We start from the raw sequence: 24,994 nt of genomic DNA, 5'->3' as shown, positions 1-24,994 counted from the left end.
GCTGCTCGTCTGTCGGACTTCCTCGTCTCGGACATGTCTCTCGCCCAAGCCTGTCGATGGAGTCGCGCCGGGTCCTTGGCGCTGCTCAATTTCGTGTGGTCCAGAAATATCCGAGATCTTAACGCTAGTACCAACTACTGGAGTGTAGCCAAACTTTTACATACCGAGCCTCATTACTACAAGTGGGAGTTCTCCCAGGCCATGATCCAAGCTGTTCGCAGAGCGGATTTGTGTATGATCCAGTGGCTTTTGAGTCATTTCGCTTCGTGCCCAATCATCAAAGAAGTTGTGGAGGAAGTAGCACGAAGAGGTCAATTGGGGGTGTTGCAATTGTTGGATGGAGATCGAACGCACGGGAGCATTGAAATGAGCTTCAAAAGTTTGAATGAAGCTGCAAATCAAGGCCACTGGGATGTGGTGAGATGGCTACATGAACGACCGAAAGCTACGTGGGAGGTCAAGCAACGGAATACTGAGTTGGTAGGTGCTGCTGTTGTCCAGAACAATTTGGAGCAAGTTAAGTGGGCTATTGCAGTTGGCTATGGCGTGGGGGAACTTAATTTTGCAGGCTGCTCGGAAGCCGAGTGGCAAATTCGAACGGAAATTATTCGTTTTTTGCTGGACGGTGCTCATGGCAATGTTGCAGATATAGCTGGCGCAGCAATAATACAAGCAGCAAAAATTGGCGACCTGGCGTTTGTGCGGTGGTTGCTGTCGCGTCCTGAGGCTAAAATGAATGGCGTACGCAGTGTTCTCGGCGATGCTGTTACGACTTCAAGCAGAGGGGGGCATCTCTCGGTGCTGGAGTGGCTGACTACCTACATGGATGCCTTTGATCTGCCATACGAGCGGTCGAAAGCCATGTTTGAGGCTGCAAAATATGGCAATGTGGAGTTAGTTGAGTGGCTCGTTGTTCGATATTTACGAGACCCAAGTGTTGACCTCTTTTGTGACCAAGAGCAGGAAATGCTTGCAGATGGGCCTTGTGCCAGTACTGCGATGGATGTTGCTGCTCAAAATGGTCATATGGAAGTGCTTCAGTTTCTACAGGCCATTGATATCACGTCTCGAAAACGACGCAAAACGACACAAAAAGCTACGAATTTTATGTACCAAGTTATTCGATGCACGACTACAGCAATGGATGCTGCTGCTTCCAATGGGCATTTGAGCATTGTGAAATACTTGCATAAGCATCGTTCGGAGGGATGCACCGTTGCTGCGTTGGATGGTGCTGCTGCAAATGGACATCTCACTGTAATAAAATGGCTACACAAAAACCGGTCCGAAGGCTGCACTGCGGCTGCCAAGAATCTTGCAGCAAGCAACGGCCATCTGAAGGTTGTGGAATTTCTACATTTGAATCGCTGCGAAGGCTCTACAAGCTCAGCTATGGATCACGCGGCCACAAAACCATCAACTATGTGCTATCCACGAACGCCGCCTCACATTGTCTATGGGAAACAACTTGCTATTTTGCAGTGGCTGCACTCACGCACATCAGTTGACTGCACCTCTGCAGCTATGGATGCCGCTGCAGTTAATGGGGACTTAGTCATGCTGCAATGGCTGCACGTCAATTCACAGGCAGGTTGCACGCCGAACGCAATGGATGCCGCGGCAGCCTTTGGACGTTTAGACATTGTGAAGTGGTTGCATGTGAATCGTTGGGAGGGGTGCACGACTGCAGCGATGGATAACGCTGCTGGCAATGGGCATCTAGATGTGGTGCAATGGCTGTATAGAAATCGATCGGAAGGCGGCACTGCTAGAGCCTTGGACGAGGCCGCAGCGAACGGACATTTGAGCATTGTTCAGTGGCTGTTTTTCCATTGCGCTGGCACTCGTGTCACCTCAGCATTGATCCGAGCGATGGTGTCAGGCCATTTTGAGGTGGTGCTTTTTCTTCATGCCCACTACCCGAGCAGTTTTGACGACGAAAGACTGAACGAACTGAAGGCATGTCTAGCGGCCAATTCGAGGTGGAACATGGCTTGTCTTGAGATAACGGAGTGGTTTGACGATATTTATGCAGCAACTTCTGATCAATCGGAACAGCAACTCGTGGAGACAGTTGATTGATGAACCAGCTACAGGTAGCTAACTCCTGTAGTCTACAGTATTACAGTTCATGCACATTTTGCTGATGCTGGGTACGGGATCTTAGATCCGTCCGCGCAGGGACGTTTGCGGACAATAACCGGGGGCCTGGTCACGCTTATCGTACGAGTCCGGGGTTGAGGTGTGCATACTAAGCCACCTTGGCATTGTGCAGTCCTTCCTGGATTATTATCATGAAGCAGATGGTATCTGCCAGAACTGAGTTTCCGTCGAGTGTTTGCTGTGCTGTTGGCTGACAACTTGCGCGTCGACGCCAGTTCCCGCGTGGCCTCCATCTCACGTCGCTGAGCTTCTTTCGCCTCCTTTTTCAATGACACTTTCTCGGCGTTCAATGCATTGATCTTCACAGCAATAAAAAATGGTGAGCAGAAATAAGGCATCTGTCTCTTTGTCCTATGGCGTAGGCTTCTGCGTCTTTAACGGATTAACTTCGAGCATTGCACTCACCTTCGCCTCCAGACGCAGTGTCTTCTTCTCAGCACTCTCGCCCTTCGATCTCAGTCGCTGGTTCTCAACTTCGACAGCTGCAAGTGTCGTCTTCGTGGCCTCCAGCTCGCGCTGGAGGCGTTCTGCGACTTGCTGCTGCTCGGCCATCCGAGCCCGACTGATAGCCGCCCAGTCTCGCGCCGACTCTAGCTGCGAAACGTCACGCCTGGCTCCGTCCAACGCGTTCTCCAAGTTTTCAATCGCAGCGCGACTTTCTCGATTTTTCGTCTTCACCTGTCGGCGTTGAAATCAAAAGGTTGACCTTGAGATCGCAGTCCAAACCACCCCGGTCTCAGCAAAACCATACACCACATCGCGTCACTCTCCGATGCACCCACCTGCTTGCTCTCCTTGACGAGGTTGACCACCATCCGGTGCACCAAGTTGCTCGGCATGGCCGCGATCAGAGCCGCTGCAGGACCAAGCACAGCAATGATTCAATGTCATGGGCTCTGCATGCAACGTGTAGCGACTAGAGAGACTGGGGTTGTCAACAGACCTTCGGCCTCTGGGAAGGCCACGATCTTGTCCATGCACACGGACTCGAAGTGTTTCGTGACGAACCGCAGACACCTGCCCTCAATCGTTCATAACATAATGATTCATTTATGCCAATACAATAACAATTATTGCGAGAAAGCCAACGCACAGATCCACAAGCGAGCGCACTTCCTTCCTTCTGATTGGCCTGTCCTGCTCCGCGTCCTCTTCGGTGGTCGAAGCAAGCAGCGCCCGGCATCGACGCACGTGGATGGGGAGCGAGGCGCTACCGAACCCTTGGCAGCAGTGTGGACACGTGGCCATTCCCCGCTGTCGCATGCGCTCGGACAGTGCCCCGCTTACCTGCAGCGCCGCCAGCGCCCGAACGTCGTCGTCGTCCATGGTAAATTGTGGAATGCTAGTACGCCTTTCTAGGATCTAGGACCGAACCTATGGAGAGCTTGGATTGGATGAAAACCAGAGCGAGGAGTGAAGGTTTCTGCAAAAATGCATCGAGGGCCTCGTCAGTAGACCTGCATGAGGATGTCGTGCTCCTGGCGGTACTTCACGAGCGACGGTCGCATGAGCCACGGGTGCATCTCGACGTGATTCACGGCCGGCCTCATGCGCGCGGTCTTGCGCAGCTTTCCCATTCTTCTTGGGGGCAATCCTCGTTCCCAATCGTTGACAGGGCAAAGCCATTAGATATCACCCACTCGACTCTCTCTAGACTGTTCTGTGTCACAGCAATCTCCAGTTGTTAGCCCTCGTTTCATCCGTACTTGCACGCTCATGCAATTACTCCATGAGTTCCCAGTGATCAGCTTTGGTCAGACATTGAACAGAGCTCCTCATCAGTCCATTGGATGCCTGAATGGCTGCTATCAGCTTCGAGAAGTTGCAGCACCATAGGTGGCCGGCCACCTTTGGCAGCCTCTCGCACGACTTCCTCCGATACTGGACAACGTGAAATATGGCCTAACAGCCAATGAATCATGGACAAATCCAATCTTTTAACCGCCTGCACCATTGCCTGGGAGAATTCCCATCGATAATAGCGTCGATTCGTCTTCAGGAAATTTGCTAGCGTGGCTTTAAATCCTCGACGACGATCCGATGTGACTCACTTCGTACCCACGGGTGATTGACATGTCAGCGATGAGGAAATCGGAGAGCAGGGACGTTAGTGTCCCCGGCACGTTCGTTGACAGCTTGCGACGCAGTACGAAGCTCGCCAACGTGAGCTCCACCACTAACACTATATCTCTGAATTTTGTTGTCAAAAGATGTACTGCGAAGTAGAAAGATAAAAGAACGAGGCGGAGCCCTCGAGAATTTTTCTTGGAAATTCGCGTTTTCTCCTTGAGCGGAGCTGGTGCGCAAGATGCGAGCGAGCGAGACCATCGTGTACCAGGCGGTCTTTGCGCCGGAGAACGTGGCTGGCGGCCAGACCGTGCTGGTGGCTGCGACGAGCTCGGGGTTGATCCACGTCTTGGTAGTACTTTCAGATCGGACGAGTGCTTTGTGCAGGGCCAGCCACCTCGACGATTCCCCCTACTTGGCCCTGTGTACCCCCACATTCTCGAAAGTCTATGCGGACTTTGCCAGCTTTGCCAAAAGGCTTGTCAATCTTGCCTTCATCGGCAGACCCGAGTTCATAATTTACGCACCGCACACGAGAGCCCACCGCTTCTTTAGCCTCTTGCTCTGTATCGAACAAGCCTGCAACGATTGCGAACGGGTTTCTGCCATCTGCTGTTGTCTCCCCCTTCAGGCGCTCGATTTGACCGCTCCGCCGATTAGTTGGCGCTGTAGTTGGCACATCTACATTCCCGACAGAAAGCGTGGCAGTCTCCGTTGTCAAGGCCTCAATATCTGGAACCGTCGGGGCAGGCGTGAATGCTTCCGGGTAAATCAGTTGGCTATCCTGGAGAAACGACTTCGAACCATTCTTCGTAGTGGCCTTAGACTGAGCATTGGTTGAAAGCTTTGTACCTCCAACTGATTTTCCTTTCAGCTTAGGAAGCTTCAGGGCCATCAACTTTAGAAAGCGCAAGACAAACTTCTCACCTGGAGTGGGAATAGGCTGCTGTTGCGAGTGCAACGGTGGACCTACTGAAAGGGCTATGCGAAACTTACCGGCTTTGCCGAAGGGCCCAACAATTTTGCCTAGGACCCGCGTTTGCTCGAACAGTACCACCGAGTCCTGATAAACGCTCCACTTTACATCCTTCGAGAACATGTCACGACCGATGACTTCGCTCACACTTAGGTTATTGCCGCTTCTCGGAATCATCACCTTGTCTACAAATCCATCTCGACTCTTCACTCTACCAATCCGTAGCTCGGCCAAATCCACAACAGAGCGGTGAACAGCAGACAGCGTACTTAACTCGCCATCGCTCAAACCCACAACACTTTCCACAGCGCCATAGAACGCCAGACGACACGAAAAGCGCTTAGCGTCGAGATCGAGACGTGAGCAAACCACCAATGCCTCAGGCGGACAGAAGAGAGCGTGCTCAAACTGCAGCAGCGCAAACACCGTTGCTTCGCTGCTTCTGACATCATCGCCAGAAACCTCTAGACTCTTCACTTCAAAATCGAGCTCTGGCACGTATTCATGCAACGCTGTAGCATTAAACTTCACCTTTTCTCTTTTGGCACCCGTCACCGCTTGTAATCGCGAGAAAAAAGTAGCTGTAGCAATAACTGTAGTATGGCCCACAGTAGCATGGCATTTCGCCCCACTCTTGCAAGCCGTGCCACGAAAGAACGGCACTCGCGTCACCGGAATGATGACTTGCGTAACAGAAGTTAGACTTTCAGGCGGAGACACTGCTAGTGCTCTCTCCACAAGTGATGGGTCCAGACCGTTCACTCGAACTCCGACCCGGTCACCTTGAGCACATCGGTCCACTTCCTGCTTAAATACCTGCAGCGTCTTCACCTTCGCCTTAACTCCAAGCGGAAGCAGTTCCAACTCATCTCCTTTGCCAAGAGCTCCAGACAGCACAGTACCCGTCAGCACTGTACCATTTCCTGGCACAGCAAAGCAGTGGTCCACTGCAAGACAGAAAACTCCGGTTGCATCGCGTTCTGGGACTTGTAAATTGACCCTCAGCACCTTCAAAAGCTCCGGAATCCCTTGGGTGTCTTGTCCTGCTGCCACAGCAACCGGAACCACCGGAACTTGGGCCTCTTCGTGGTGTCGAAAATGTGGGAAGTGATTTGTCAAAAATGCACGTATCTCCTCCGTCACTGCAGCGATTTGGCTCGTTCTTTCAGCCTCGACACTAGACAGCAAGTCCGTCTTTGTAAGAGCCACCACCACCCTCTTTCTCGACACCAGCGACGCCAGCAGCAAGCTCTCGATTGTCTGCGCTTGGAGCCCTTTTCGGCAGTCGACGACCATCAAAACCGTGTCAATAATGGCTACACCACCCAAAATGGTGCGGAATAGCGATGCATGACCGGGGCAGTCGACGAGCGTCACTTGGAGAGATGGTTCCTGTGGGCATAGGGGCTCCAGACGGAAGCTGGAGAAGCCCAGGTCCAGTGTGATGCCGCGCTGCTGACTCTGCGGGTGCTTGTCCAGCGCCGCTGTGGACAAGTGCGTGCTCAGCGCGCGCACGAGGCTCGTCTTGCCGCTGTCCACATGCCCCAGCACGCCCACGTTCACATTGACTACCGACATCGCTGATTGGATAAATATGTAGAAAATCCAAATGTTAGAAACCGTTACATATCGATGCATTTCACGGAATTGAAGCAGGGATCAAAGGAAGGAGCTCCTCGACGATGCTGCAGCGCACAAGCGGCCTGGTGCGCCGCACCATCGAGCAAGAAGAAACGCAGTGTGCATACAACCGTCATGTGCTCACAGAGGTGCGGGTCGAAGCCTTGCAACAGCACCAGATCACTGTACATTTTGACCCTTTTCCCTGTCTTGCAACAGGTGCAGAACGTGTTGGACGAGATGGTGTACGACGTGGAGGTCTGTGAGCACGAGTCCGAGGTGGTGCAACTGAAGCAGCAGCTGCAGGCAGCAGAGTGCTCACTAGCCGAGTACCAGGAGCGCGAGAGCGATCTTCTCCAGGAGCGACAACAGGTCCGTTCGCCGACCCTTTTGCGTGGAAGCGATTGTTAACGCAACCGTGGTGATGTCACGTAGGCGTATGAGTATGCAATCAAGGTGGAACAGGAGGGGAGAACCATCATGAGCAAGCTCAATGAGCACTTGTCCGTGGTTGTCATGGAACTCGCCAAGAAAGAAGTGTACGGTGATTGCCCGTGCTAGATAGGGATGTGTGTTTGACACATTTGTTGCATTGCAGAGTGGAGGAGGAGCTGGAGCAGGCGAAGGAGCAGCTGAAGTTGAGTGGGCAACTTTCGAAGGAGCTGGCTAGCGCACAGCGGGAGATCCGAGAACTGCGACGGGCTAATGATATCCAGTATATTCTCAGGAAGAACAATTCAGTGCCGACGAAGCTTGCGTCAGAGTCGAGGATACCCCTACGTGGAAATCATGTCCCCGTGCGAGCGATGTCGGTTCCTACAGGATTGCCGGGTTTGATGGTTGGAGGAGAGAATGTTTTCTCTCAGCTGCCGGACAAGATTATGCTCAAGTTGTTTTCGTTTCTAGACGAAGACAGCATGATAGCGATCAGTGTCACTGATCGAGTGCTTGTCAGGCGGGTGAATGTAATGTTCGGCGTGACGGTGCCTACGAATCTGGCAAATGCCAACCCCCATCCAGCCGTAAAGCAGCGACCGGCTTCTTCCCCAACTCGGAAACAATCGAAGACCCGCAGTCTAAGCTTCATCGGCTCATCAGAAAAGGACAAGGTGCCGTATGGGTTTACCCTGTTAACTTGTAGAGGGCTGATTGACTAATGCTGACACTTTTTCCTTGCCTGTGGAGAATAGCTGTCGAAGGTGGATGCCATCGTGAAGTCACTGAAGCCAGACCAGATTAAGCTCTTCCACGACATGTCAACTAGAGTGAAGACGTTGGAGGTCAGTGTTGCTTTCGCTTGGAATCCGAGCCGATTGTCGTACACAGATTCACATTTTCTGTTTGCTTTGCAGGCTCATCTCGCTCAAGTGCAGACCGAAAAGGAAGACGTGGCCGCTCGACTCTTCAGCGCAGAAAATGTGCGGGATTTCCTCATGGAGAAGCTGAAGGACTTAGAAGATACGCTCGCCAACAGCATGACCATGACAGCAAAGAAAGATGAGCAGGCTGGACTCGACCGAGAAATCATTGGCTTCCTGGATGCGAAGACGCAGGAGTACGAAACAGCCCTGAAAGAGTACGCGCACCAGAACAACGGACTTCGCGTGGAGATAGCCCAGCTCCAAGAGGACCACACCTCCAAAACGACGGTATGTCTACTCCTTCCAAAGTACGGCCTGCTATAGCAGTCGTTCACTAACGCTGCTGGTTCGCTTGCAGATCATCCAAGACATGGTGGAGCTGCTCACAGATGAGAAGAAGGAGCTCGAAGCGCAGGTGCGGTCCCAACGCAAGATCCTCGTGCGCGAGGTGAAAGTCCTGCGAGCCCAAAACCAGCAGCTCGTCGCCGAGAAGGACCACTACTTTACGCAGCTCAAACAGCTCAAACACGCGCTACAGCACCTCGACGAGCTTCACTAAAAAAGGCAAGTTGAAGCTGTGCTCGTCACTGTTTCGAATCCCAAAATCCTCGATCGAATGCCCAATGTTTTCCATCTACTTCTCGAAGATTAGGCAATCACCAATCCAGACCGCGCTTTCGGCTCATTTGGTAGGTAAAGTGCCGCTCCGTAAGGCACGCTCTGTATCTCCCTGCATCATGGCGACGGCGGCGCTGCGTCGCTTTGCGCTTGCGCGGCCCCATGCGCCTATTGCATCCGTCAACTCACTGCGGTTCCAGCGGTGCGCGGGTTTCACGCGGGCCCCGCGTGCAGGGCGCAATCCGTTCGTCCGCAGTCCGCACCTTTGCGGGGCTTTCTACTCCACCGACAGCGGCGACAAGGAGGACGAGGAGAAGCCGGCGGACAAGAAAGAGGACGAGAAAGAGAGTGACGTGGAGGTCGTGATCGAGACCGACCTGGCCACCGTCGGGGAGGGTGACAACGCCCCCTCGTACCCGCACGTTTTGGCCATGCCGGCCCACCGCCGCCCGTTCTTCCCGGGCGTGGTGCTGCCCATGACGATCACGAATCCAGAGGTGACGAAAGCTCTGATGTCTCTGAAGGAGAGCGGACAGAAATACGTGGGTGTGTTTTTGAAAAAGTCGAGCGGAGACCCGCTGAAATCCGGTGGAGGAGAGGATTTGGTCAAAAATCTGAGTGAGATCCACCATGTCGGGAGCTTCGCGAGGATCGACAATATGCTGCCGTATGACGCCAACTCCGTGCAGGTGCTGATGGTGTCGCAGCGTCGTATTGCGATTGATGATACTCGGGATGAAGGACCCCCGCTGAGAGTGAATATCAGCAACTTGGACAACCCGCCGTTTGACCCCAAGAGCAAGTTGATCCGGGCCTATTCGAACGAGATTGTGGCCACGTTGAGGGAGATCGTCAAGATGAACCCGCTCTTCAAGGACCACATGCAGTACTTCTCGCAGAGAATTGACATCCACAATCCGTACAAGCTGGCGGATTTTGCGGCCTCCGTGACGTCGGCGGATGGGGAGGAGCTGCAGCAGGTGATGGAGGAGATGTCGTGTGAGGCGAGGCTGAAGAAGGCGTTGGAGTTGATCACGAAGGAGCTGGAACTTAGCAAGGTGCAGCAGACCATCAAGGAGCAGGTGGAGGAGAAGGTCTCGAAGAACCAGCGCAACTATTTGCTGATGGAGCAGCTGAAGGCGATCAAGAAGGAACTGGGCATGGAAAAGGACGATAAGGACGCCATGATCACCAAATACCGCGAGCGCCTCGCGCAGTTTGCGCCGGGCAGTATCCCTGATAGCGTGAACGAGGTTGTGGAGGACGAGCTGAACAAGATGTCGATGCTGGAGAAGAACTCGTCCGAGTTTAACGTCACTCGCAATTACCTGGACTGGCTTACCCAGCTGCCGTGGGGCAAGGCCACTGAGGAGAACTTTGATTTGGCCAAGGCCAAGCAGATCCTGGATGAAGACCACTACGGTCTCAAGGACATCAAGGAGCGTATCTTGGAATTTATCGCCGTCTCGAAACTGAAGGGCGACGTCCAGGGCAAGATTATCTGCTTCGTCGGTCCTCCTGGTGTTGGTAAGACGAGTATCGGTAAGTCCATCGCGCGCTCGCTGAACCGAGAGTTCTACCGCTTCTCCGTTGGCGGCCTCAGTGACGTTGCTGAAATCAAGGGCCACCGTCGCACCTACGTTGGTGCCATGCCGGGCAAGATCATTCAGTGCTTGAAGTCTACTCAGAGTTCGAACCCGCTGATTCTGATCGACGAGATTGACAAGCTGGGGCGCGGATATCAAGGCGACCCGGCATCGGCCCTGTTGGAGCTGCTGGACCCCTCGCAGAACAGCGGCTTCGTTGACCACTACATGGATGTGCCTGTTGACCTGTCGCGGGTTCTCTTCATTTGCACGGCAAACGTGACAGACACTATCCCTGGGCCACTGCTGGATCGTATGGAAGTCTTACGTCTGGCGGGCTACGACTCCCCGGAGAAGTTGGCGATTGCTAAGGAATACCTCGTACCCAAGGCACTGGAGAAAACTGGTCTGCAGAAAGCAGAGACGACGCCTGAATCGTTGGGCTTGACGGATGACGCTATTCTGACACTGGTCAAGCAGTACTGCCGTGAGAGTGGTGTCCGTAATTTGGAGAAGCATGTGGAGAAGGTGTTCCGTAAGGTTGCGCTTGAGGTTGTTGAAGACATCGAGAGCGCCAAAGCAGTGGAGGTGCAGGAGGCTGGCGAAGCTACCGAGCCGGTGAAGGAGACGGGGGAAGTGTCGGAAGACAAGGACCGTTTCCTGATCACACCCGAGAAGCTGTCCAAATACGTTGGCAAGCCGATCTTCACATCGTACGTTCTCAGACTTACCATCTATGCGAGTCGTTCTAACGTTTCTTTCTGCAGTGACCGAATGTTCGACAAGCAGTTCCCCGGTGTCGTCATGGGACTTGCCTGGACAGCAATGGGAGGAGCGTCGCTGTACATTGAGACCCAAAGGGTGTTCACAAAGGGTGACCGTTCCGGTCTTATCACCACAGGCCAGATGGGATCCGTGATGGAGGAGAGCACGAAGATCGCACACACTTTTGCTCGCAGCAAGATGCACGGAATTGACTCGGAGAACAAGTTTTTCGAGGAGAACGAAGTGCACCTGCACGTTCCTGAGGGAGCCACGCCGAAGGACGGACCATCGGCTGGCTGCACCATGGTCACGGCCTTGCTTTCGCTTGCCATGAACAAGTACGCGCTGTTGATCCCTGTCACTCAGGCCAGAGATTGAATATGGCTAACTTCACTGGTTTTGTTGTATTAGGACGGTGAAGCCTGACCTCGCAATGACCGGAGAGCTGTCGCTTGTGGGCAAAGTTCTGCCCGTCGGCGGCATCAAGGAGAAGACCATCGCTGCCAAGCGATCAGGCGTGAAGACGCTTATCCTGCCGCTGGGCAACAAGCGTGACTTCGATGAGCTGGAAGATTACCTGCGCCAGGACCTGGACGTGCACTTCGCCGACTACTATGACGACGTGTACAAGGTTGCTTTCGAGCAGGAGTAGACGCGAGTAGATGATGTCCATAGCGAGAGAGCAGCATTATGCGGGGCTAATTACAAGTATCAAGCTTTGCTCCTGATGCCTGTCCGTGGGTCGTTGGACCTCTTACGCTACACTAGCTCGTGTCGACGCCCTAGCAGGACAACCGGCGAATGCTCCTTGTCTCCATATCTCACGTGGTGAGAGTTATGGTTACAGAAACAACCGTAGAAAAAACAAAGATTAACGTCAACGACTTGGGTATCCCCTGCAATGTCTCCGAAACCCAAAGGCATGTCGTGACCTCGTTCAAATGATTTTGCGGTGTGCAAAGAACCACAACTCGATCCCAACTCTCGTTTTGCTTTGTTACGTCGTGCACCCCCTTGGCGTGGTTGCCATTGCAGGAACAAACAACGTATTCAGCAGCGGAGAAGTCTCCCCCACACAAACAATTCCGATCTCCAAGCAAAAGCTGAAAAAAAGCTGCTGGCACCGGTCTGAGAAAAGGTGGAGTATATATTCCTACGGTATGGCAACTCGATTCCTCGCGGCGTAGGACAATGGTGTGTGTATACCTGCAATGTGGGCGTACGATACCGCTGAAGACATACATGCACAACTCGCTCGCGCCTGGGTTCGTGTGTCAACCGATGCAGCGACGGGAGTGAACCAAGCGGCGAAAAAGAGCTCGCTAACCTCCGATTTGACGTCAATGTGCGACGGTACTGTATGCTGTCGGGTGGGTTTCCCTTGGTCTACAACACGCAAAGAGAACAAATATTACAACGCCCATTATTGAAGCACCCGCTAATGATTCACTAAAATAAAAGCTTCATTCCACATCTCCCCCTTCACGCTCAAGTCAAGCAAGTCAAAGCATGGAGTCGTCCGTCCACCTCACGCTCGCTAACTTCGTGCTGCGCAACAAACTGCAGACCTGCGCCCCCGAGAGCGTCTCGTTCCTCATCTCGGACTTTCTCATCGCCGACCTGCCGCTCGCTGGCGCCTGCCAGTTGAGTCGCGCGGAGTCCATCGCCCTCTTGAATTTGGTGTGGATGCGCAGCCAGCGCGACAATCATTCCGATACGTGGAGCAACGCAAGACTTCTGCAGACTGAGCCCCGCTACAATCGCTGGGCGTTCTGTAAGACCCTGAGTCAAGCGGTGGAGAAGAAGGATTCTGTGTTGATTCAGTGGGTCTTGCAACACTTTCCGAACCTTCCGATAACGGAAACAATCGTCAGAAAAGTTGCTGAAAACGGACTTTTGTGGCTATTGCAACAATTGCAAAGTGAGAGACCGAGACGACGCATTGGGTGGGGCAAAACTAGCTACCTCGACGCTGCTAAAGCCCGGGAGTGGGAGGTGGTGCACTGGTTGCTGCCACGTTGCCATGTCTCGCAAAGGTTCAAGAAGCAAGACGCCCAGTTGGTGTTGCAAGCCCTTGATCAGAATAATCTGAGGGAGCTCAAGTGGGTCCTCTCCCTTGGTTTCACAATGAAACATCTCAAGTTGGTGGACCCACCGATTCACCCGCAACTTCGAGCTATCGTCGAGGCCAAGTCGCTGGAACATGGTAGACGTGGACCTACGGATACCCTAGAGACACAGTGGCGAGATCGCACCGTTCTTGTGCGCTACTTGGTTGAGAACGGGATCATGCCTTTTAAGAATATCGCTGAGATTTCATGGCGTCCAGCTGCGAGATATGGTGATCTGGAATTCATGAAGTGGCTTGCGTCAAAGTCGGGTTCTACCCGTCGTGCTGCGAGCAATATTAGCCTGGTGGAAGCCTTGAAAGCGGCTGCTGATAATGGCCATGTTGCAATTGCCAAATGGTTGCTAGGCAACTTCCGCGGTCTGGTCGAGTCCCGTGCTCTGTCCGAAGCTGTCTTCTTGGCAGCGAATGGTGGCAATTTGGAAATTGTTCGCTGGTTGTGCGATAAATACTCGAGTGACCAAGGGCTGAGGCTCTTTTTGAAGCATGACGCCTATCTTTCCGACGACGAACTTGAGGATGAGGATGAAGAGAATAATTTGAGCGATGAGATCGATAGCAACGATAACGGACAATGGAACGATCATGGCGACCGAAGGAGCGAGGCACCCTACAAGCAGAAACCTCCGATTCAAGCTACAGCCATGGACGTCGCGGCGAAGAATGGCCATCTCTCTGTGCTTGAATTCCTGCAGAGTGTGAACACTACTCCGAGTAATGAACAGCAACACAACGGCGGAGAACGAGGAAGAGGGGGTAGAGGTGGAAGAGGAGGCAGGGCCGGCGGCAAACGGAAGAAGGCAAAACGCCAACGAGGTCGAACTCCGTATTGTACGACTGCAGCAATGGATTTAGCTGCTGCTGCTGGTTATTTGAGTATCGTGCAATGGCTTCACTCCAATCGACGGGAAGGTTGTACGAAAATGGCAATGGACCGTGCAGCAGCAAATGGACACTTGGAGGTAGTGAAGTGGCTTCACTTGAATCGTTTGGAGGGTTGCACAACGCGTGCTATCAATGCTGCGTCGGCTAGGTGCAATGCACGAGAGCCCGACGAGGAAAACTCTTCGTTTGCAACACCTCAAGATGAAAGTCGATTTGAGATCATTCAGTTCCTCCACTCGAATCGATTTGAAGGTTGTACATTCGCAGCCATGGATGGCGCCGCAGGAAACGGAAATCGCACACTTCTGCAGTGGCTGCACACTCACATGAGACCACGCTGTAGTCCCGCAGCAATGGACAACGCAGCAGGAGAGGGATACCTGAATATTGTGAAATGGCTCCACCAGAACCGCAAGGAGGGTTGCTCGTCAAAAGCCATGGACCAAGCTGCTGCTGGAGGCCACTTAGAGGTGGTTCAATGGCTTCACGATAATCGCGAAGAAGGCTGCACGCCTGCAGCAATTGATGGTGCTGCAGCTAATCGCAACTTCAAGGTGGTGAAGTGGCTGTGTGAGAACCGAGATGAAGGCTACACGGCGAGTGCCATGGAAGATGCAGCACAAAATGGGGATCTTGAAATGGTGAAGCTGCTCCATGAAATCAATCCGGACCTTCTTTTGGATATTGCAGATGATGAATTCCTCGATGAATTTAGTGACGAAGAACCAACGGATTGTGTGCAAATGGTAAACAACCTTGCTCTGGATGCAGCGGCATCAAATGGACACTTGAACGTCGTGCGATGGCTAGACGCCAACTGCAAGGACCTGGACATAGTGCCAGCTATGGAAGACCCAATCACCAATGGACATTTCGAGGTGCTTCTGTATTTGCATTCAGCGCTCGGCGGCGTTTACAGTGCCTACGACCTGAATGAAGTATGGGATAGCTTGCAAGAGGAAACATATCTGGAGTCAAATGAGGAACTCGTAGCCTGGTTCACGGAAAACTACCCGCGCCCCGATGAGGAAGATGTGGAGAGGGAGCTGGAGCTGGTGGACAATATGGACGGGATGGACAACGCCGAGTTGCTGGGCGTTTATTTGGACGCTGCATTTGGGCGGGTATTCCTACGTTAGCCTGTCTCTCGTAAAATGTATCGGATGCTGTGTCCTCGGAGTTCTGCTCCTCCACACCGTGTGATTGGTTATGGGTCCCCGTTGCACCGCGATACGCCCGCGGCGTACGCCGGCGCAACAGCCCTCCCAATCATGTTTTCGCCCGGGTCGCCACCGCTTAAATGCTGCCAGCCCCCCCCCCCCCCCCCCCCCCCCCAAAGTCCAAGTAGTTTGCACTTCAAAGTTCCAGAATATTTCTTGCGGCGTTGACGTCCCGGTTCCAGAAGTGGGCCTTGCAATGACTGTTTTTACAGTGCAAAACGTTTCTGTTCCCCTTCAAGACGAACTTGACCTCCTTGGTGTCCTCGTCCTTCACCTTCGTCAGTAGCCGGGCTTGGTGGAGGCGCTCATGGCAGCCGGAGCACAGCTTACTCGTTCGAAACTCATCCATGGGCACGGCCGTAGCTCGCCGCTCAAGTGCCTTCCTGAACGCCTTAACCGGCCCGTGCAGATTTCCCCGAAGACCATCCTGGCAGCTCCAATCTCCAAACGCAACACAAACCTGCGCGCTTCGGAGCGGTACGAGACGCTTGGCCAACACTCTCAGGGCCTTCATCTTCATGCCGTACGTTAGGAACCGCCACTTGCGGAACGAGTGTTGGGCCGTAAACGATAGCAGGAAGCCCGAGGACTGTAGAAAGCACTGCAGGCGATCCACGTAGACGTCGTAGTCGGCGGTCTTGAAGGACGGTATCGCTGCAAGCAGCTCGCGGTACCTGGTCTCGCGCTTCCTCAAGTTGCGGCACCAAAAGCGTTGTTTGTCTAACTTGGCCGAATGATAGTATTCTATCTCCACAATCCGTTGGCCGTGACGATTCTCGCGTTTACGTTTACGCTTCCAATGCCGCCTGTGCTGTCCTTGTTGTTGAGCTTGCGGTGTTGGTTGCGTTGCCGGCGAGTTGAAAGTGGGGAAGACATTTCCGCTGCTGAACACGTTGTTTGTTCCTGCAATGGCAACCACGCTACGGAGGTGCACGACGTAACAAAGCAAAACGAGAGTTGGAGTCGAGTTGTGGTTCTTTGCACACCGCAAAATCATTTGAACGAGGTCACGACATGCCTTTGGGTTTCGGAGACATTGCAGGGGATACCCAAGTCGTTGACGTTAATCTTTGTTTTTTCTACGGCTGTTTCTGTAACCATAACTCTCACCGCGTGAGATATGGAGACTAGGAGCATTCACCAGTTGTCCTGCTAGGGCGTCCACGAGTGTACCTTCCACACTGCGCTGCATGAGCACCCCGCGTTCTAATGGAGCTGACTGTATTGGTTCAGTCATGGCTACATTAGGTTGAAGCTGTCAGCCAATCATCACACGTTGAAACGTACGGTGAAGGATCTCGTTTTGTAAAGTCTCCTCCGGTCGGCGATGGTGGTGCGCATGCTGTGGAACATCGGTTCTGGTCTTGTGCACGGCGTGTTGCACAAGAACCCCCGCCCTGGTCTAGCTGGACTGCACTACCCGGCAGTGTGGAGAGCCCGCTCTGGATTCCTGGACTGCGACGTGAACCTCCACCTCAACAACTCGTCCTACCTCTTCAGTATGGAGCTTGCTCGCTGGCATTTTACGGCGTACGAGTGTTATCGATGCACTACATTAAGCCTTCACTATCAATTAACTTGCTCAATGGGTGTTACGCTCCTACAGATCTAACGGCGTCTTGTGGCAAGCGTTGAAGCACCGTCGGATGTTTCTAGCGGCCTCGCAGGCTATTCGCTACCGCCACGCCATCCCCCCGTTCCATGCGTACGAGATCAGGACGCAGATGGTGTACTGGGACGGTGCCTGGATCTACTTCTTACATCAGTTCCAAGACCCTAGTACTGGCAGGCAGTTTGCGGAGGGGTTGTGTCGTGTTATGGTCAAACAGCAAGGTGAGGGTGGTGTATCATTCGAGAAGATGATCTCGGAGGTCTACGATGGACCGATCCCAACTCGTCCAGCGGAGATTCCTGACGTGGTGAAGGGATTCTTGGAATGGGATGTTGCCAGTCGTTCCAGTATGGAAACAGCTCACGAAGCGGAGACGCTCAAGATCAACAGCAATCCTCCACCACTCAACCCCGAGAAACTTGGAGCTCGCATCTGGATGGAAATGCAGCGCTCTATGAACCGCCCGTAAAGTTCAAAGAGGAGACCACTCACCAGCACGAAATTGCCAAACAAACTGAACGCTATCAATCGGTACAGCTTCCTACCACTCGCGTAATCTACAATACCAACAAAGCTTTGTCATCGAGGTAACCGAACACCTTGAGGTGTCTTTCACTAACGGACTGTACCCTCAATAATAGGACCCTTGCAGATTCTTAAGAATCCTAGCACTACCTTTAATCTGCTTCTACCACTCGCTTGCAACCATTTCACTGCTTTAGCATGGCCTCTTGGAGCTGGACTGGTTAACAAAACTGTATAACGCTGCGCGGGGCTTACTACGCTATCAAGACTTGCAAAAACTACCGAATAATGGTCGATAAAGAGAAAGGAGAGGTATTGCGTAGGCGTACTCACATTTCGTCGACGCTGACGCTGTGATCCGCGCGTTGAGAATCGAGATAGCACACGATCTCGGGTTCTTTGCACACAATTGCGCGCTCCATCGCGGAGATAATATCGAGTCCTTCGTAGTGATCCAACAACCATTGAACCCCCTGTAAGTGACCGTACACCGCTACATCCAAGGCTGTGCTCGTGCAACCTACCGCGAAGTTCGTACGCGAATATTTCAGCACCTCCAAGTGGCCTCCTTCCGCTGCATATTCGATAGCTGTGGAGGTGCAGCTCTCTGGTCAATTTTCGTGAAGCCACTGCACGATATCCAAACGACCTCCAGCGGCAGCAAAGTCTGTCGCCTGATGCGTACAGCCTCCTGTCGTGCTCTCATGCAACCACTTGACCATCTCGATATTGCCGTGTTCAGCAACTCCGTCCATCGCGTTCGGTGAACAACCTTCCGTCCTATTTTCATGCAGCCACTGGACAACCGATAGCTGTTGCTTCACGAACGAGTTAGGCTCGTGGTATTGACGAGGCCTATCGCGGTTACCGCAGCAAAATGAAATCTGATAATACCAAGAGGCTGCGTTATCCATGGCGAAAGAGTTGCAACCTTCGGACCGGTTCGCATGCAGCCACTGTACCATCTCTAGGTGCCTGTTACCGGCAGCTCTATAACCATTTTACCAGCACAAGACCACGATGACTGTATCATGCCTCAACTGAGCGAAGCGAGGTCTACCGTTGAGTGGGTGTCGAGATGATAGGACCATAACGCATAAGGCAAGGCAAGCTGCAGTACATGCTTCAACTTCGCGCTCGCAACTGCATCAATTGGCTGATCCACTCGTTATGATTTGAGGCGGGCGTGACCAGTCCATTTGGCGTCCCTTGCAACGGGATACGTGGCAATTAATTTAGGCATGCCAGCAGCGGAGGGGGGCGACGCGGACAACCCTGGGCTCGAGGCGGTGCGCGCAGGTCAGGGGCGCGAGTGTTTATGCAGAGGCGTCACGGCTCTCCGGGCTCTGGTCGTCGCTGTTGTCTGTCTCGTGGCCTTGGACGTCGTAATGGTGACCAATATCTTCAGTGGTGTCATACCAGAGGTCGAAGACGGCGATATCTGCACTACTAAAATGGTGAATGTTAGTGCCATCAAGTACCATTCCGAGCACAAATACTATGACGAGCTCAAGGCGGCGATGGTGCCAGGACCCATATTTCGAGAGGAACACGCCAAGCTTTGCCACAAGAGGACACGAATCACGGCCAAGTATAACTACTGCCTCCCGATCTCGGGACACAAAGACGCAGAAGCGTGCAAGGCGGCCGACCGCATGGATCTACTGAAGCTGGACGCTTACAAATCAATTTGCTACGCCAGCGTGCTGCACATGCTCTTGGTCGAAGTGTACGAGGAGCTGCAAGCGACAGGGAACATCCCGTTTCTCACTTTTGGGTCTTTGCTGGGAGCTGTGCGGGGCGGAGCGATGATCCCCTTCACCGAGGATGCAGACATTGGTTTCGTGGGCGACCTTGTCAAATTTGATCCGTTGCGACTCGCGCTCCGGAGGAAGGGCTATCACATCTTCCACATGGGTATTTGGCGCGTGTGTGTTGCTCCAACCCACCCACTGGCTGGTCATTTGTACGACCCAAGCTTGCCTATGAGCGAGGATTTCGACGTACCGTACGTCGATCTGTACAAGATGAAGCAGATTGGTATTGGAAACTGGGATCTCCAGGAACTCAATGCCAGCAACGGCAGTATTTTACTCGGCGAAAAGGTTCAGCCGTTCTCTCAGGTAATGATTAACGGGATGTCATTCGACACAGTGCAGGACCCGGATTTCTTTTTGAAAGAAGCGTATGGCGATGATTACATGACTCCAAAACCACGGGGTACCGTGCATATCGAGTGAAATCCTGTACGACAAATTCATAAAGCGAGGTTGACAACAATCCTGGGATGTACCTGGAAATCATGAACCTTGTCACTGTCGATGGGCCTTTTTCTCAAGAGTTGGTTTCGGTTGTGCGTCGACGAGATCGGCAGTTGATCAGGTGGTTGGTGACTCATTTCCGCTCTATCCAGTCAGTTACAAGGTGGTGAGCGAGATCATCACTTATGGTTCTTGCAATTGCTTCAAACCGAATGAGGACATAGAGATGTTCTGTGGAGTGAGGATGCACTGATCGCGATGCGGCTTGCAAACCTCACTGGGGGTGGTGCACTGGTTAGTCGAACACACAACCAGTCGGATTACTTTTCAGGATAAAAGTACGTTCCTCGTCCGTTTGGCACTTAAATCAAACAATGTGGAGGAGGTTAAATCGCTCCCTGATGAAACTTCAAGGGTGAGGCCCTGGACTACGATGGTTGATACGGATATTATTTGATACTTCGAAGTAGTTCTGCTGGGTGTGGATTGTGGCGAGTAGCGAAGTGCGATGATCTCGCGCAGTGGGTGTTGACTAACTACTAAGTAGGCAAAATGTCAAGATAAGAGCGCACTCAAGCGTGGAGTGAATGACACTAGTCGGTTGGGCCACCTGCTTTTGTGCTGGAGCGTCTTCATAGGATCGGGACGTGTGGCGATTTATCCATAGTCATGTATAAAGCGGTGGAGAACGGCAAATTGGAGGTTGTCGAGTGCAACACGTCAGTGGACTGCCCACATCAAGCTGAGGAATGAACTCAACCTGCGCTCTACCCCAACGACTGGAGATTCGTGAATTGGAATTGGAATCATTGAAATTAAAAACCGGCATACGACTATCGCGAGTCCTACCACAAACGCTTTTGCTTTATGACAATTGTACTTAAAGTATGCTTCAAGTGCCGCCAATGTGTAGTAGTCGACGTTCGAGAAATCGTGGCGACAACCTAACCGTAGCACAACTGCACTAGAATATACCGGTACTTTGATGGCGGCTCAAGAGTTTTCAAGACGTGGAAATTAGGCATAGCACGAAGTGAATCTTCTACGAAAGGAGCCGATGTACAATCGATGATCGCTCAAGAGGTGATGGCCAAAGTTGCCTTACCTGATAGAAGTCCTTCACTCGGAGTGCTGGAAGTGACATGGCTACATTTGGCTGAAGCGATCAACCAATCACCGGCGGTTATTCACCGCACGCTGGATCGCAACCTCTCAGTCGGTAAAATCTCTCCTCGATGGTGTTGCGCTCCATCTGGAACATCGGCTCGGGGCTCGTGTATCGGCTGGTGAACAAGCGGTCGCTAAGCAAAGGCGTCCTGGGGGTGAGCCAGCCAGCGGTGTGGAGAGGGAGAACGGGCCTGCTGGACTGCGACGTGAATCTGCACCTCAACAACTCGTCCTACCTCTACAGCATGGAGCTCGCCCGCTGGCACTTTTGCGCGTACGTAGCTGCTCATTGCCGTGCAAACCTTCCGTGTAATTAACTGGCGCTGTGTAGTGCGAATGGCATTTTGTGGCAGGCGATCAAGAACCGCCGCGTGGTGCTCGTGGGCTCGCAAGCGATCCGGTACCGTCACGCGATCCCTCCGTTCCACGCCTACGAGATCAAGACACAGGTGGTGCATTGGGACGACGACTGGATCTACATGTTGCACCAGTTCCAGGACCCCGTCTCCGGCAAGCAGTTCGCAGAAGGGCTCGTGCGTGGGGTCGTGATGAAAGGCCGCCGCAGGGTGTCGGCGAACAGGATTTTCGCCGAAGTGAATGACGGAGACGCGCTCGAACCTGCCAAAGAGATGCCCGCTGTCGTCAAGGGGTTTCTGGATTGGGATGGGGCTTGCAATGCGAGCATGCGAGAAGCTGGAAAGAGGGCGGAGATGGAGCTCGAAACGAATCCACCACCACCTGCACCCGAGAAGTTTTGGTCGCGGATGTGGCAAGAGATGCAGAAGTCCGTGAACCGTCCGTAGCCGTGTCAAACTGCGAAAATAGATGAATTACACTGAAATCGTCATTTTCACAGACGTCGAAAGTGTCGTCCGCATGCAGTTTGTGATGGCAGGCATTTGCATTTGGTGATGACTGGTTTGGTGCATCGAGCGCTGAACAAAATGCGCATCCAGCTTTCGAGTACCCGCCAGGCTTCCCGACCAATCTGCACATAATATTAAATGCGAACCCTAGAATCGAGGAACTCAAGATAGTCCTGCACCGCAACAAGAACGAAGTAAGTTGATGCGCAGTTGCCACTGCCTGAGCTTTCCCTCAGTGAAAAAAAAAATCATGTACGAAAACCTAAGCGATCTGACGGGACCTGATGATTATTGCAATGACCAACGCGATTTTGAACGACACAAACAGATTTGCTGACTTGCGTAAGGTGTCCTCGACGTACGTACAAATTTACGATTGCGCACACTGTGGATGATCATGTGCTATTCTATTACGCGGGAGCTTCCACCTGAGCGAAACGATAGCTGCAAGGACGCACACAATGAAGTGTTGAAGTACTTTGGTTGAGAAAGGTAGTGATCATTCAAATGGCAAAAGGCGCAACTCCCTTTTCTATGATATTTGTCACTAGAATGGTCGCGGGATCGCAGGCGATGAGCCTGACGCTATGAGGCTGAGAAAGTGTCCTCTTCTTGGCGATTGCAGTGATTCTTCGATCGGTCAACCTCTGAATGTGTTGCTAATTATTTTCTGGTCTCCTGAAGATGGTAAAGCTGCTGTGAAATAATTTGAATGCTTAGGTGTCACTTACAGAGTAGCGATGCAGCTTCCTTATGTTGGCTGGACGAGGGTAAAATAGGTAAACGTTCAGGATCATAAAGCAGCTGTGCAATGATTCGCGTAACAGTACATGTAGATAGAATAGCCGATTCTAGCTATCTCCTGTCACGCAGCACCGGTCGTCGGTGGTGACGGTCTGCTGTATTAATCACGCTTCTGAAAAAAGCTTATCTTGTATTAGAGACGTTACGGAATTTTGACCAAGTTTGTATTGACTCAAGTTTGTATTGACTCAATACAAGCATGGTCAGAATTCCATAATGTGTCTAATACAGGATAAGCTTTTTTCAGAAGCGTGGTTAATACAGGCTCTCGCGCAGACGGGGGGGGAGGATGTATTTCATCCTTCCTCACATAGTTGTGTGTACCACTTGGCTTTTGTATTTTCAGAAAATAAGAGGTTCTTCTCCGATCAGCATCGAGGATTAGACGTGCACAGGGCCGCCGATAATGGCATGTATATTTATGAGGACAGCATCAGCAAATAAATAATGCCGCACGGCAAGGCAAACCTGCTGCATACATAATGTCATGTTGAGCTAGCAGTACATCAACTATGGCACTATGACCGATATGAGCTCTCGACACAGACAGGGTCCAAGTTGATGTAACTAATCACAAAATTCACGTATTATTCCGAATGTTAGCATTTTTAATCAAAATTAATAAACACAATTAACGTGCCGCCTTGTCGTCCGATTTTCACAGAAGGCAAGTGGTAGGTAGCTCATGATAACCCACACAAGCCACCCGTACAGGTTCTGTGAAGACCGGTGCACGTAGCTCAGCAATGAGCCCGTCTCTCCTGACACGGCTTCGAGCATTTCGGCCTCAAAGTTGGGATGCTCCCTCGTCACGTGTTGCATGAGGTTGGTGAAGCCGTTGCGGCGGGTCTGTTTTCGAACCGTGCCACAGCGACAGCGGAAGTATTCAAGTATAACTTCGTCAAAGCCATCGCGGCACGGTTGGAAAAAGAACCCCGTGACTTGGGCCGAGGTGAAAGTTGGGCGGAGAGGTCGAGAAACGATGACCATTGAAGGAAGGCTGGGGTGCGGGGAGTGGGTTACAGGAACTTTGCAAAATGAGAGTTATAAGTATCTTGACGCTTTTGAGCGCCAGCCAACTCTGCGACCAACCGTTAGAATGGTTGGTTTTGAAAACCCACATAATTTTTGATGGGTTATGATAGGTTTTACATATGTAATATTGTGGTTTATCTTTCTTACATAAATTATGACATTAAGCAGTCTCGCTACATAAATTATGATAAATGCTGGGTCGGCAGCCAGCAATACATTTATTTATGATATGATGGACCATTATTGTTATGGCCATGCTATTTTCGGCGGCCCTGGACGTGCACCTAATTTCAGAAATCCTCCCTTGGCGAGCAGATCTCGTGCTGCTACTCAAAAACTTGTGTCTCGGCCAATTCTCTCCAAATGACCATGCTACACCGCTCCAATTGCCTTCCAGGGGCACTGGAGAGTGTTGACAAAGCTAGGCTGGACGTTGAAGAGACCCGGCGGTCTCTTCGATGCCCATACTTACCTCAAACCAGGCAAAACCAAGAAAAACGAGGAGAACAAGGACTTTTTTGTTGGTACAGAGGCACTCATGAAGTATCTGGATCAATGTGATCGAGATAAGACCTTCCTCCGTACAATGGTTCTGGTACGAAGTGTATGTCGCTGTAGAGTAGATGGAAACGAATCAGCGCCGACCAAGTCCACCAGGCCCCCAAGCGGCGGAGAATGATCCAGCTGTCGGTCGTTCCGTTGAGCGTGAGAACGCGAGTAACGACCAGCACGACCGAGGAGGTACGAATGGCGCCGCAAGCGAGCAACGAGGTAACGGTTGAGTGACTTGTGTCAATCCCAAAGATACGAGTCCCAATGAAAATGACGAAACGAAGAAGGTGTTAGAAATACGACTGTAACCCAGGGGTAACCCGCGTGTAGCCGCGGTTCAGTCACCGGTTTCGGCCGCCACTCTCCGGATGGTGAGCTCGGGACAACACGGGTGGCTGCAGGCAGGCAGGAAGCAAGTAAGGCTTTAGTTATAGGCGTCCTTACTTCTCAAAATACGACGGTACCCTCAGTAACTTTCAGGAGGATGGAGACGCGGTACCCAATGTACGTCTCGGTAAGATTATTGTGTATATACACGATAAGGACATACGTTTGCTGATCTCTATCTCTTATTGGTCTACTTGCAAACGACCCAAACATAGTGACGCCTGGCAAGAATCTAAATCAATACGCAGCGCTGGATTCGGATACTGAGAACGAAGCCGCTTCAATTGAAGACGACGACAAATATGTCGGCCCTGTCGAGTTTGCTGCTGAAGACGCGCCAATAGCACCTGATCTCCATTTTGACCCTGCACTGCTCGCTGCGGTGGGTGGTATTAT

General features: G+C 52.2%; 9 protein-coding genes across 9 annotated transcripts; 6 read left to right on the top strand and 3 right to left on the bottom strand.

Moving 5' to 3' along the window:
- Window positions 1-2,163: 2,163 nt before the first annotated feature.
- On the bottom strand, window positions 2,164-3,489 carry KRP23_14415 (uncharacterized protein; the record flags this gene model as incomplete). The annotated part of the gene is made up of 6 exons (XM_067885235.1): window positions 2,164-2,281; window positions 2,359-2,462; window positions 2,569-2,841; window positions 2,946-3,019; window positions 3,107-3,180; window positions 3,257-3,489. The coding sequence occupies 6 exons, from the start codon at window positions 3,487-3,489 to the stop codon at window positions 2,164-2,166; spliced, it is 876 nt and encodes a 291-aa protein (XP_067737430.1).
- A 1,102-nt stretch (window positions 3,490-4,591) lies between these two features.
- Window positions 4,592-6,784, bottom strand: KRP23_14414 (Selenocysteine-specific elongation factor; the record flags this gene model as incomplete). The annotated part of the gene is made up of 1 exon (XM_067885234.1): window positions 4,592-6,784. One exon carries the CDS (start codon window positions 6,782-6,784, stop codon window positions 4,592-4,594), a length of 2,193 nt encoding a protein of 730 aa, XP_067737429.1.
- A 104-nt stretch (window positions 6,785-6,888) lies between these two features.
- KRP23_14413 (uncharacterized protein) lies at window positions 6,889-8,746 on the top strand (the record flags this gene model as incomplete). The annotated part of the gene is made up of 7 exons (XM_067885233.1): window positions 6,889-6,975; window positions 7,046-7,198; window positions 7,262-7,365; window positions 7,425-7,935; window positions 8,017-8,106; window positions 8,179-8,475; window positions 8,546-8,746. The coding sequence occupies 7 exons, from the start codon at window positions 6,889-6,891 to the stop codon at window positions 8,744-8,746; spliced, it is 1,443 nt and encodes a 480-aa protein (XP_067737428.1).
- Window positions 8,747-8,924: 178 nt separating this feature from the next.
- Window positions 8,925-11,808, top strand: KRP23_14412 (Lon protease-like protein, mitochondrial; the record flags this gene model as incomplete). Its single annotated transcript, XM_067885232.1, has 3 exons — window positions 8,925-11,104; window positions 11,159-11,494; window positions 11,568-11,808. 3 exons carry the CDS (start codon window positions 8,925-8,927, stop codon window positions 11,806-11,808), a joined length of 2,757 nt encoding a protein of 918 aa, XP_067737427.1.
- Window positions 11,809-12,665: 857 nt separating this feature from the next.
- Window positions 12,666-15,308, top strand: KRP23_14411 (uncharacterized protein; the record flags this gene model as incomplete). Its single annotated transcript, XM_067885230.1, has 2 exons — window positions 12,666-14,115; window positions 15,070-15,308. 2 exons carry the CDS (start codon window positions 12,666-12,668, stop codon window positions 15,306-15,308), a joined length of 1,689 nt encoding a protein of 562 aa, XP_067737426.1.
- A 217-nt stretch (window positions 15,309-15,525) lies between these two features.
- On the bottom strand, window positions 15,526-16,386 carry KRP23_14410 (uncharacterized protein; the record flags this gene model as incomplete). Its single annotated transcript, XM_067885229.1, has 1 exon — window positions 15,526-16,386. The coding sequence occupies one exon, from the start codon at window positions 16,384-16,386 to the stop codon at window positions 15,526-15,528; it is 861 nt and encodes a 286-aa protein (XP_067737425.1).
- Window positions 16,387-16,716: 330 nt separating this feature from the next.
- Window positions 16,717-17,470, top strand: KRP23_14409 (Protein THEM6; the record flags this gene model as incomplete). The annotated part of the gene is made up of 2 exons (XM_067885228.1): window positions 16,717-16,919; window positions 16,996-17,470. 2 exons carry the CDS (start codon window positions 16,717-16,719, stop codon window positions 17,468-17,470), a joined length of 678 nt encoding a protein of 225 aa, XP_067737424.1.
- Window positions 17,471-18,767: 1,297 nt separating this feature from the next.
- On the top strand, window positions 18,768-19,766 carry KRP23_14408 (uncharacterized protein; the record flags this gene model as incomplete). The annotated part of the gene is made up of 1 exon (XM_067885227.1): window positions 18,768-19,766. One exon carries the CDS (start codon window positions 18,768-18,770, stop codon window positions 19,764-19,766), a length of 999 nt encoding a protein of 332 aa, XP_067737423.1.
- A 1,256-nt stretch (window positions 19,767-21,022) lies between these two features.
- On the top strand, window positions 21,023-21,757 carry KRP23_14407 (Protein THEM6; the record flags this gene model as incomplete). The annotated part of the gene is made up of 2 exons (XM_067885226.1): window positions 21,023-21,228; window positions 21,286-21,757. 2 exons carry the CDS (start codon window positions 21,023-21,025, stop codon window positions 21,755-21,757), a joined length of 678 nt encoding a protein of 225 aa, XP_067737422.1.
- Window positions 21,758-24,994: the final 3,237 nt, after the last annotated feature.

This window comes from Phytophthora ramorum (assembly GCF_020800215.1).
Source record: "Phytophthora ramorum isolate Pr-102 chromosome Unknown Phyram_PR-102_s0021, whole genome shotgun sequence".
NCBI lineage: Eukaryota > Oomycota > Peronosporomycetes > Peronosporales > Peronosporaceae > Phytophthora > Phytophthora ramorum.
The sequence above is the reverse complement of the archived record's forward strand: the minus strand, read 5'-3'. Positions and strand labels throughout refer to the sequence as shown.